Below are 13163 nucleotides of genomic sequence, written 5' to 3'. Positions count from 1 at the left end.
GCACACTGCGTTGTTTGCTGCGTTTTTGTTGCGTTTTTTGGTGCAGTTTTTTTGTCAGCAAGTTCTGACTTTTGACTTCCCAGCAAAGTCTATGAGAATTCAGATTGCTGTACACACGTTGCAGTTCTTTTGTCTGCAGTTTATTTGTCAAAACCTTTTGAAAAAAAAGGAGCATGTTCGTTCTTTTTGTGTTTTTGTCACGTTTTGTCACCCATTGAAATCAATGAGGGGATGAAAAATGCAAGGAAAAATGCATGCTCTCAAGTTTGTGCGTTTTGCATATGTTTTACTTGGATTTTTGTCACAAAAAAAGCAGATCACCCACATTGTTCCAGGATAAATTCATTCTCTCTGTCTCTCTTTCCAAGTGCTTCATACTTACCGATCACCGGCGCTACTGTCACACTGCTCCCGTGGCCTCTCATTCTTTTTCTAGAGCCGCTCATTAGGCTCATACATATTCACTTCTTCTCCCGGCCACCGATGTCTGTAATTGGTTGCTCTCAGACCCACCCACACGCTGAGTGACAGCTGTCTGACGCCAACCAATCACAGCCGACGGTGGGCGGGTCTATATCATACAGTAAAATAAATAAATAAATAATTTAAAAAAAAAATAACATGCAGTTCCCCCAATTTTGATACCTAGCCAAAATAAAGCCCCCAGCTGGGGGCTGGTATTCTCAGACTGGGGAGGACTATGGTTATTAAGTTCTCCCCAACCTAAAAATATCAGCCAGCAGCAGCCCGAAATTACCGCATCGATTAGATGCGACAGTCCCAGCACTTTACCCAGCTATTCCCAATTACTCTGGTGCTGTAGCAATCAGGTTACTAAGGAGTTAATAACAGCCCATAGCTGCCACTAAGTCCTAGATTAGTGATGGTAGGCGTCTATGAAACACTCCCTCATCACTAATCTGTAAGTGAAAGTAAATAAACACGAACACCCCAAAAATCCTTTATTTGAAATAAAAGACAAAAAAGCACCCTCTTTCACCACTTTATTAACCGCAATAACACTCCTGCAGGTCTGAAGTAATCCACACGAGGTCCTATGACGGTTCCAGCACTGCTACATCTGAAGCTCACAGCAAGCACCTTAGAACATGAATTCTGCTGTGAGCTTCATGCAGCAACTGAAATGAGCCACGTGGTCAGCGGTGACGTCACTCAGGTTAGCCGTGGTTACAGCTGAGGTCCTCCACCTGTGACCACAAATCAGGCCGTGACTGAAGTGAGCCGAGGGTGGAGGACTCACCTGAGTGACATGATCACTGATCGTGCAGCTCACTTCACTTGCAGCCTGAACCTCACAGCAGTGAACCCGTGATGTCACTTCCACGACACTCACCATACTGCAGGACCTGCAGCTGTGATGTGAGGGGTTCACCAGAGTTCATTCTGATCACACGGCTCTGTCTGCACTAACAGCTGGCAGTTATGCTCTATGACGCTCGCTATGACACGACAGGGATGTAGCAGAGCTGAATTTCCATGGGATCTCGTGTGGATTACTTCGGACGTGCAGGAGTGTTAGGGGGTTAATATACTGGTAAAAGAGGGTGATTTTTGTATTTTATTCCACATAAAGGAGTTTTGGGGTTTTGTGTTTATTTACTTTAACTTACAGGTTAGTGATCAGGGCAGGTTCTCATAGATGAGTACCATAACTAATCTAGGACTTAGTGACAGCTGTGAGCTGCCATTAACTCCTTATTACCCTGAATGCCACCGCACAAGGGCAATGGGAACAGATGCGCCACTTATGGGGCGGCTATGAGCTACTATTGTTAGTTTGGAAAGGGTCAAATCTTTTATAAAGGGTTAAATAACGATGGCTCTTCTCACCCTAATAATATCAGCACCCAGTTGTCTGCTGCACCTTGGCTGGTTTTAAAATAATTTACAAAAAAGCCGTGGGATCCCTGGCCGGGATCGAGCTGAAGGCAGTTAAAAAAAACGTGCCCAGGTATAAATGAAAAACAACAAATAGAGTATCTTTTATATATATATATTTATATATATATATATATATATATATATATATATATATATATATATATACACAGTACAGACCAAAAGTTTGGACACACCTTCTCATTCAAAGAGTTTTTTTTATTTTCATGACTGAAAATTGTAGATTCACATTGAAAGCATCAAAACTATGAATTAACACAGGTGTAGTGAATTACTTAACAAAAAAGTGTGAGTCAACTGATAATATGTCTTATATTCTAGGTTCTTCAAAGTAGCCACCTTTTGCTTTGATTACTGCTTGGCACATTCTTGGCATTCTCTTGATGAGCTTCAAGAGGTAGTCACCGGAAATGGTCTTCCAACAGTCTTGAAGGAGTTCCCAGAGATGCTTAGCACTTATTGGCCCTTTTGCCTTCACTGTGCGGTCCAGCTCACCCCCAAACCATCTTGATTGGGTTCAGGTCTGGTGACTGTGGAGGCCAGGTTATCTGGTGTAGCACCCCATCACTCTCCTTCTTAGTGAAATAGCCCTTACACAGCCTGGAGGTGTGTTTGGAGTCATTGTCCTGTTGAAAAAGAAATGATGGTCCAACTAAACACAAACCGGATGGAATAGCACGCCGCTGGAAGATGCTGTGGTAGTCATGCTGGTTCAGTATGCCTTCAATTTTGAATAAATTCCCAACAGTGTCACCAGCAAAGCACCCCCACACCATCACACCTCCTCCTCCATGCTTCACGGTGGGAACCAGGCATGTAGAGTCCATCCAGAAAAAACAAAAAGCCAGCACTAAATGTGCACTTCAGCACTAAACATTCCAAACTGTACTTATTATAAAAACAATTTGAGATTTTTGGCAAAAAATTGCAATTTCTTGAGCTGCCTCGCCACGTCACGGCAAATCTCATTTGAGGCAGTCCTACACTAAAATATTTTTATAAAATGTGCCATACGGCCTCACATATGAATAGTAGAACTGCTCTTAGCAGCACTCACCTGGTCTATTTCAATCCCGTACCCATGACTGAGTCATGGCTGTGGGCGGGACAGGTCCAAGCAAATGCTGCATGAAGTAAATAGCCTGTGGACAAGGCCTGATGACTTAATGTGAACAGTCACCAACCGCCAAAATCTAGACAGATGGAATACATCCCAAATTGGGGTGCATAGCAAGGTGGAGGTCAACCACCGACCAATTCAATGAAGAAAAAACTAAAAGCCAGCACTAAATGTGCACTTCAGCACTAAACATTCCAAACTGTACTTATTATAAAAAAAATTTGAGATTTTTGGCAAAAAATTGCAATTTCTTGAGCTGCCTCGCCACGTCACGGCAAATCTCATTTGAGGCAGTCCTACACTAAAATATTTTTATAAAATGTGCCATACGGCCTCACATATGAATAGTAGAACTGCTCTTAGCAGCACTCACCTGGTCTATTTCAATCCCGTACCCATGACTGAGTCATGGCTGTGGGCGGGACAAGTCCAAGCAAATGCTGCATGAAGTAAATAGCCTGTGGACAAGGCCTAATGACTTAATGTGAACAGTCACCAACCGCCAAAATCTAGACAGATGGAATACATCCCAAATTGGGGTGCATAGCAAGGTGGAGGTCAACCACTGACCAATTCAATGAAGAAAAAACTAAAAGCTAGCACTAAATGTGCACTTCAGCACTAAACATTCCAAACTGTACTTATTATAAAAAATTTTTGAGATTTTTGGCAAAAATGTAGAGTCCATCCGTTCACCTTTTCTGCGTCTCACAAAGACACGGTGGTTGGATCCAAATTACTCAAATTTGGACTTATCAGACCAAAGCACAGATTTCCACTGGTCTAATGTCAATTCCTTGTGTTCTTTAGCCCAAACAAGTCTCTTCTACTTCTTGCCTGTCCTTAGCAGTGGTTTCCTAACAGAAATTTTACCATGAAGGCCTGCTGCACAAAGTCTCCGCTTAACAGTTGTTCCAGAGATGTGTCTGCTGCTAGAACTCTGTGTGGCATTGACCTGGTCTCTAATCTGAGCTACTGTTAACCTGCGAGTTCTGAGGCTGGTGACTTGGATAAACTTATCCTCCGCAGCAGAGGTGACTCTTGGTCTACCTTTTCTGGGGCAGTCCTCATGTGAGCCAGTTTCTTTGTAGCGTTTGATGGTTTTTGTCACTGCACTTGGGGACACTTTCAAAGTCTTCCCAATTTTTTGGACTGACTGACCTTCATTTCTTGAAGTAATGATGGCCACTCGTTTTTCTTTACTTAGAATTTGTATTATGGCAAGAAAAATATCAGCTAACAGTCTATTCAGTAGGACTATCAGCTGTGTATCCACCAGACTTCTGCACAACACAACTGATGGTCCCAACCCCATTTATAAGGCAAGAAATCCCACTTATTAAACCTGACAGGGCACACCTGTGATGTGAAAACTATTTCCAGTGACTACCTCTTGAAGCTCATCAAGAGAATGGCAAGAGTGTGCAAAGCAGTAATTAAAGCAAAAGGTGGCTACTTTGAAGAACCTACAAAATAAGACATATTTTCAGTTGTTTTATACTTTTTTGTTAAGTATCTCATTCCACGTGTGTTAATTCATAGTTTTGATGCATTCAATATGAATCTACAATTTTCAGAGTCATGAAAATAAAAAAACCTCTTTAAGTGAGAAGGTGTGTCCAAACTTTTGTTCTGTAATATATATATATATATATATATATATACCCGATACACATCCTGTACCAGCGAACTAGAAGAACCATGAGGCCAGCGATGGAACAGGAGGTAAGGTGGGCTTAATATGTGTTTGTGCATGTTTATGCGTGTTTCTGTGTGTTTCTGTGTGTTTGTGCACACTGCAAAAGTGGGTCAGAGCACGGTGAGAGAACGGAACCGGAAGTGTGTGCACTGAGTATTTGCTTGTACAGCAAAGCTTGCTTGTAAGCTGAGTTACAAATTTACAGCAAGCTTTGCTCGTATAACAAAATACTCGCACACTGGGTTACTCGTAAACAGAGGTTCCACTGTATATATATAGAAGTCATATAGAAGTCAATCATGAAAAATAAAGTGCAAACATAAGTCCATGGCGTGTGTACAATAGTACGAGATAAGCATACAAACTGCACAGCACAATTTTAAAATCTGTGGAACACGCAAATGAATATTACATACCTATAAAAGCTCACAGGTCCTAGTATTGGCATCAGCCCCAATACAAATTTTGGCACTGTCTTTTTCTGATAGATTCACAATGTACATTCATCACATTACCTATCTTTTACCGATCCTGAGTTAAGCCTGCTTTACACGTTGCAATTTCACATACAATATCGTATGCGATTTGCAACGCCCCCATCGTATGTGCGGCACGTTCAATTTGTTGAACGTGCCGCACAAACGATTAACCCCTGTCACACGTACTTACCCGTCCATATGACCTCGATGTGGGCGGCGAACGTCCACTTTCTGGAGTGGGAGGGATGTTCGGCGTCACATCGACGTCACTCGGCAGTCGGCCAATAGAAGCGGAGGGGCGGAGCTGAGCGGCACGTAAACATCCCGCCCACCTCCTTCCTTCCGCATCATCGGCGGGAGCCGCAGGACGTAGGTAAGATCTGTTCATCGTTCCCGGGGTGTCACACACTGCGATGTGCGCTGCCCGGGTACGATGAACAATCTGACGTGCAATTCTAGAGAAAGGTACGATGTGTATGCGATGAACGTTTTAACGTTCAATCGCAATCGCACGTACCTGTCACACACTGCAATGTAACTTACGATGCCGGATGTGCGTCACTTACGACGTGACCCCGCCGACACATTGTAAGATACATTGCAGCATGTAAAGCGGGCTTTAGAGCCTTTGTTATATCCCAGAGCTGCATTTACTATTCTGCTGGTTGTTAAAGGGAATCTGTCACCCTTTTGAGTTATTTTAGTTATTAATATGGGCATACAGGTGGCATAGAGTTTAAATTAGTGATACCTGTATGCCTCCTGGATGATGGGTCATTTGGCAAAAATCCTCTTTTATATCTTCTATCTTCCAGGCGCTGCCTGGAAGATACAAGTGCATCTCAATAAATTAGAATATCAACAAAAAGTTCATTTATTTGAGTAATTCAATACAAAAAGGGAAACACAAATATTACATAGAGTCATTACACAGATACAGTATATTATATAGAGTCATTACACACAGAGTGATCTATTCCTATATATTATATAGAGTCATTACACACAAAGTGATCTATTTCAAGTGTTTATTTCTGTTAATGTTGATGATTATGGCTTACAGCCAATGAAAACCCACAAGTCATTATCTCACAAAATTAGAATATTATATAAGACCAACTCAAAAAATGATTTTAACTCACAAAAGTTGATGCCTACTGAAATGTCTGTACACTGCTGAGGTATTATGGAAGACCAGGTTGATTTGATAGCAGCCTTCAGCTCGTCTGCATTGTTGGTCTGGTGTCGCTCATCTTCCTCTTGACAATACCCCATAGATTCTCTATGGGGTTTAGGTCAGGCGAGTTTGCTGGCCAATCAAGCACAGTGATACTGTGGTTAGTAAGCCAGGTATTGATACTTTTGGCAGTGTGGACAGGTGCCAAATCCTGCTGGAAAATGAAATTTCCATCTCGAAAAAGCTTGTCGGCAGAGGGAAGCATGAAGTGCTCTAAAATGTCTTAGTAGACGGCTGCGCTGACTTTGGTCTTGATAAAACACAGTGGACCTACACCAGAAGATCACATGGCTCCCCAAACCATCACTGATTGTGGAAACTTCAAACTAGAGCTCAAGCAGCTTGGATTGTGGCCTCTCCACTCTTCCTCCAGACTCTGGGACCTTGATTTTCAAATGAAATGCAAAATTTACTTTCATCTGAAAACGCCACCTTGGACCAAGGAGCAACAGTCCAGTTCTTTTTCTCCTTGGCCCAGGTAAGATGCTTCTGTTGCTGTGTATTGGTCATGACTCATGAGTGGCTTGACACAAGGAATGTGACACTTGTAGCCCACGTCACAGATACGTCTGTGTGTGGTGGCTCTTGAAGCTCTGGCTCCAATCTCCCCCAAATTTTTGAATGACCTTTTCTTAACAATCCTATCAAGGCTGCAATAGCTTTTTCTACCACACTTTTTCCTTCCATTCAATTATCCATTAATATGCTTGGATACAGCACTCTGTGAACAGACAGCTTCCTTAGCAATGACCTTTTGTGGCTTACCCTCCTTGTGGAATGTGTCAATGACTGCCTTCTGGACATCTGTCAAGTCAGCAGTCTTCCCCATGATTGTGTAGCCTACTGAACCAAACTAAGGGACAATTTTAAACGTTTAGGAAGACTTTACAGGTGTTTTGTGGTAATTATTCTAATTTTCTGAGATAATGACTTTTTGGGATTTCATTGGCTGTAAGCCATAATCATCAACATTAACATAAATAAACACTTGAAATAGATCCCTCTGTTCGTAATGACTCTTTATAACGTATGCGTTTTCCTTTTTGTATTGAATTACTGAAATGAATGAACTTTTCGATGATATTCTAATTTATTAATGCACTTGGAAGCCTGCCTCCAATCTTCAATATACAGGATTCCATCTCCCCCTCTCTTCTCTGGTGTCCCTGTGACATTAGGTGCGCAGCTGATAATCTTGCGCCTGTACATTATGCCTGACGTCTCTACCTTGCACTGTTCCACCCTTCTGTGGGCACAGGTTTCAATTTTGCTGTGCGCAGGCGCCGGGAGTCACTGCTGCTTCACAGTGCGGGAGAGAGGTGGCAGGCAGAAGGCGTGGGATTTCTTGACGTCTCAGGGACTCTGAAGAGAAGAGGATGAGTAATTCTGTGTAATAAAGACGAAAGGTAGGCTTATCTTCTGAGCAGCGCACACCCCATAGCCTGGAAGATAAAAGATATAAAAGAGGATTTTTGCCCAATGACCCCTCATCCAGGAGGCATACAGGAATAGCTAATTTAACCTTTATGCCACCTGTATGCCCACATAATAACTAAAAAAACCTCAAAAGGGTGACAGATTCCCTTTAATGAAAACTGTTAACAAATCTGTTCTAGAAATTATAGATCTAAAAATTGCACACTACTAATCCTGATCGTGGCCATGGGCATTATGATTTTGAGCTTTTGAGGAGGTTTTATAGAATTTCTGCTCTTTTTCTCCTCTAAGACACATTATGTATCATTTATATCTGTATTGTAATATCCTGCATGAGGTTTAATTTTCAAAGTAAAATGTTAAGCCAGGGGCTGGCAATTAATTTTCTCGAGGGGCGACATAAGCGACTGCGTCTGTTGCAGAAGGCCAAAGCAATATGATAAAATTATTTCTGTTCAGATATTAATATTAAAGGAGTTGTCCACTACTAGGACAACCCTTTCTGATTTCACTTGTTTCCCCCAGCTAAAATAAAAGACCCTGCACTCACCTCTCATTCTGGCACCGTATCAGCATTGTCAGTAATCGCAGTTCGAGACTCACGTGACATTGTGACGTCACGCAAGCCCTGCGTCCAATCACTGCTGACTTCTCTCTCCACGCCTTCGGACCAAATGAGCAATCAACAGGAAGTGAGTGGCAGCTGCAGCGCTCACTTCCTGTTGATTAACTCATTTGGTCTAAAGGCGGGAAGAGAGAAGCCGGCGCTCATTGGACGCGAGGCTCGCGTGACGTCACAATGTCATGTGAGGCACAAATCACGATTTCCAACAACACTGCAATGGCCCCAGAACAGGAGGTGACTACAGGCTCTTATATTTTAACTGGTGTAATCAGAAGGGGTTATCTTAGCGGTAGACAACCTCTTTAACATATTATTATTTTATATTAAAATTAATTCACTTGCTTATTATTGAGCAGATCAAAAACATAATTTACTGCTTTTTAGAAAAACATAAATAGCAGTAAATTATACAGCTCATGTTATTCAGCTTTTTGACTATGATCAATATCTTCACTCCTTGCCAGTCACTGTTTCCAGCCCTTGTACTGTTCCAGTTCATGTGCCAAAAAGGAAGAGCCAAAGGGCCGGATGGGGCCTGTGGACCATAGTTTACTTATGCATGCTATAAGCAAATGTTATGCACAAGCTCCAAAATCATATTTGCATCATATAGCAGACCCAAACATCTTTAGTACCGTTAATTATGAAAGAAAGAAAAACTGTACATGACCTGATTGACGCAAACAATTTGAGTGACACGTTGGTGTAGAGGGGGGGTGCCTCTACTCAGTGGAGTATAATTTCAGTTATTGAACAGAAATATTTTTTAATGCCCCATAAGAGCGTAATGGAAAGTTAGGACGGCCATTTTGAATCCTTATCTGGTTATTCTAGATGTTGTTCTTAAATTGAAACCATATGAAGTGTGCTACATTATCATCTTCTTGTACAATGAGTTGGATCATAAGAAGGCGGTCTATTCTTCCTTTGGGATTTCTTCATAGTTTTCTGGCCCATATTAGTAGACTTTTTCTACTTTTGGCCATCCAATGCTTTTTTTAATCTTTAATCTGAGGTAGCTTACAAAAAAATTGAGATGACGTTAGTGTATAATGTTTCCATACTGATTGGTGTGTCTTTATATCCAGGTTTGATTGAACAGAGAGACTCATTACCTCTTTTAGAACTTTTAAGTCTTGTTGGAGAGTGGCCAGTGGCTTATACAGATTGGAACCTCACCAAAGGTAACACTTAGCGCATTGCTTATTCCAAACAGCAAGAATTTCATGTAAATACTATTTATCATGACCTAAATGGGTTGATCCAAATTAAAAGATGTGTCTTTAGAGACCAGAACATAAGGGCTTTGCACCTCATAAAATTAAAAAAACAACTTTACTACCTTATTTTTCTGCTAAATAACATTCTGTTACATGCTACGAATTACCAAATGTTGAGTAACATGCTGTTTGGTAGTGAGTTTTACTAATAAACTGGTTTGCTAACAGTTATTACAGGACTCAGTTAATGTTTTGTTTTTTTTTAGCTACTGTATTGTTTTTGTATTTTGCTTCTTTAGTTTTGTGCCTTTTTTCACTTTTATGTTTTGTTTTGTTTTACGGTGTCTTTCTTTTGGCAGAGTCCAGTTGGAGTTTAGAAGAAAAATTGTCGCTTTTGAACCAGAGATTCAACAAAAGAGTTCTAGTTGACCTGTTTGTCTGGAATGATGACCGGGAGTCAAGCAAGCACATCATTTATGTATGGAAATGACTTACAGTTAGGTCCAGAAATATTTGGACAGTGACACAAGTTTTGTTATTTTAGCTGTTTACAAAAACATGTTCAGAAATACAATTATATATATAATATGGGCTGAAAGTGCACACTCCCAGCTGCAATATGAGAGTTTTCACATCCAAATCGGAGAAAGGGTTTAGGAATCATAGCTCTGTAATGCATAGCCTCCTCTTTTTCAAGGGACCAAAAGTAATTGGACAAGGGACTCTAAGGGCTGCAATTAACTCTGAAGGCATCTCCCTCGTTAACCTGTAATCAATGAAGTAGTTAAAAGGTCTGGGGTTGATTACAGGTGTGTGGTTTTGCATTTGAAAGCTGTTGCTGTGACCAGACAACATGCGGTCTAAGGAACTCTCAATTGAGGTGAAGCAGAACATCCTGAGGCTGAAAAAAAAGAAAAAATCCATCAGAGAGATAGCAGACATGCTTGGAGTAGCAAAATCAACAGTCGGGTACATTCTGAGAAAAAAGGAATTGACTGGTGAGCTTGGGAACTCAAAAAGGCCTGGGCGCCCACAGATGACAACAGTGGTGGATGATCGCCGCATACTTTCTTTGGTGAAGAAGAACCCGTTCACAACATCAACTGAAGTCCAGAACACTCTCAGTGAAGTAGGTGTATCTGTCTCTAAGTCAACAGTAAAGAGAAGACTCCATTAAAGTAAATACAAAGGGTTCACATCTAGATGCAAACCATTCATCAATTCCAAAAATAGACAGGCCAGAGTTAAATTTGCTGAAAAACACCTCATGAAGCCAGCTCAGTTCTGGAAAAGTATTCTATGGACAGATGAGACCAAGATCAACCTGTACCAGAATGATGGGAAGAAAAAAGTTTGGAGAAGAAAGGGAACGGCACATGATCCAAGACACACCACATCCTCTGTAAAACATGGTGGAGGCAACGTGATGGCATGGGCATGCATGGCTTTCAATGGCACTGGGTCACTTGTGTTTATTGATGACATAACAGCAGACAAGAGTAGCCGGATGAATTCTGAAGTGTACCGGGATATACTTTCAGCCCAGATTTAGCCAAATGCCGCAAAGTTGATTGGATGGCGCTTCATAGTACAGATGGACAATGACCCCAAGCATACAGCCAAAGCTACCCAGGAGTTCATGAGTGCAAAAAAGTGGAACATTCTGCAATGGCCAAGTCAATCACCAGATCTTAACCCAATTGAGCATGCATTTCACTTGCTCAAATCCAGACTTAAGAGGGAAAGACCCACAAACAAGCAAGACCTGAAGGCTGTGGCTGTAAAGGCCTGGCAAAGCATTAAGAAGGAGGAAACCCAGCGTTTGGTGATGTCCATGGGTTCCAGACTTAAGGCAGTGATTGCCTCCAAAGGATTCGCAACAAAATATTGAAAATAAAAATATTTTGTTTGGGTTTGGTTTATTTGTCCAATTACTTTTGACCTCCTAAAATGTGGAGTGTTTGTAAAGAAATGTGTACAATTCCTACAATTTCTATCAGATATTTTTGTTCAAACCTTCAAATTAAACGTTACAATCTGCACTTGAATTCTGTTGTAGAGGTTTCATTTCAAATCCAATGTGGTGGTATGCAGAGCCCAACTCGCGAAAATTGTGTCACTGTCCAAATATTTCTGGACCTAACTGTATGATGTTGTAATTCTTACTATCGCTTCCTGTGCTAAAATAGTTTTCCTACAACTTATCAAATAATGGCTCCAAATCAGTTCCATTTTACAATGTTATTTGTTTTGAGTCTTCGGTATGCCTTCATATAATAAGATAAACTTGTAGCTGTTTAAAAAAAATTATGTCTTGTGTTGTTGTATATAAATGCATGGAAGGACTGTCTGTAAGGGCCTTTGCACACTGCGTTATTACCTACATCCACTGATCTCATCGGAGATTCAGTCCGAACCCCCCCCCGCAATATGGTTTTGGACGCATTTGCCGACAGGGCCATTGACTGTAATAGAGGAGATGGAAACACCATGTGCTCTGCTCTGTCTTGCACCATTTTTGGGCGTATACGCTTTCTGCAGGCGGACACCCAGACGCAGTCTACTACATCTGGGTGTCTGCCTGTAGAAAGCATATATGCCCGAAAATGGTGCAGGACAGAGTACACGGTGATTCTATCTACACTATTGTAGTCAATGGCTCCGTCGGCGCATGTGTCTGAAACACGTTTTGCGGGGGGTTCAGACGGAAGCTCCGACGGGACCAGTGAACATAGGTTATAGTGCAGTGTAAAAGCAGCCTAAGGGTAACTTTATTCTTCCCCTAGCTATTGGCCAGATTGGTTTTCATTCAGAGAATACTTTGTTACTTTGTATACTGTACTATATGAAACCTAAACATCACTGAAAGCTATATGTTATTCAACTAGAACAGAGCACTCTGTCTGAAGACTTTTGAATCCTCACAGTGCACAAACCGCACGTTGCCAGGATTCTCTGGTGTCAGCACTTGAGAGTGGAAGGTCACAAAACCACATGGTTACATGCCAACTAGACATGCCTAGTTTTGGGCAATACGAAACAGGTCATGTCTAGTCAGAATGTGGCTGGCAGAATGCAAATCACTTTCTTGCAGTGCGCATGTTGTGCGAATTCAGAGGTCTGCAGTCATCTAGAGTGATTGCAAACTTTCATCACAAGCCTGGACAAGCCCTTTACTGATAAAATTAAGCATTGTAACATGCCAAATCTTAACATTGTCTAATATACCCACTGTAAGGATTCAGCTCTGCTTGCTGGTTCCAGCAGTCATCACATGAACACTCCACTCACATGAGATAGCCATACCTATTGCAAAGTCATGTGTGCCATACCTATTGCCATACAGATTGCACGGTAGCTCAGTGGTTAACACTGCTGTCTTGCATCGCTAGGCTCCTAGGTTCAAATCCCACCAAGGACAACATC

At 41.5% G+C, this 13163-nt stretch overlaps 1 protein-coding gene across 2 annotated transcripts in view; it reads left to right on the top strand.

Moving 5' to 3' along the window:
• The window catches only part of MMEL1 (membrane metalloendopeptidase like 1), a 450309-nt gene that overhangs the window by 319792 nt on the left and 117354 nt on the right, over nt 1–13163 (top strand). For both annotated transcript variants that reach the window (XM_075329400.1, XM_075329399.1), the window contains exons 6-7: nt 9606–9701; nt 10097–10215. In XM_075329400.1, the coding sequence (XP_075185515.1) occupies nt 9606–9701; nt 10097–10215 (215 nt within the window). The remainder of the gene's footprint in view (nt 1–9605; nt 9702–10096; nt 10216–13163) is intronic.

The sequence above is a fragment of the Anomaloglossus baeobatrachus genome, chromosome 11, assembly GCF_048569485.1.
Source record: "Anomaloglossus baeobatrachus isolate aAnoBae1 chromosome 11, aAnoBae1.hap1, whole genome shotgun sequence".
Taxonomy (NCBI): domain Eukaryota; kingdom Metazoa; phylum Chordata; class Amphibia; order Anura; family Aromobatidae; genus Anomaloglossus; species Anomaloglossus baeobatrachus.
The sequence above is the reverse complement of the archived record's forward strand: the minus strand, read 5'-3'. Positions and strand labels throughout refer to the sequence as shown.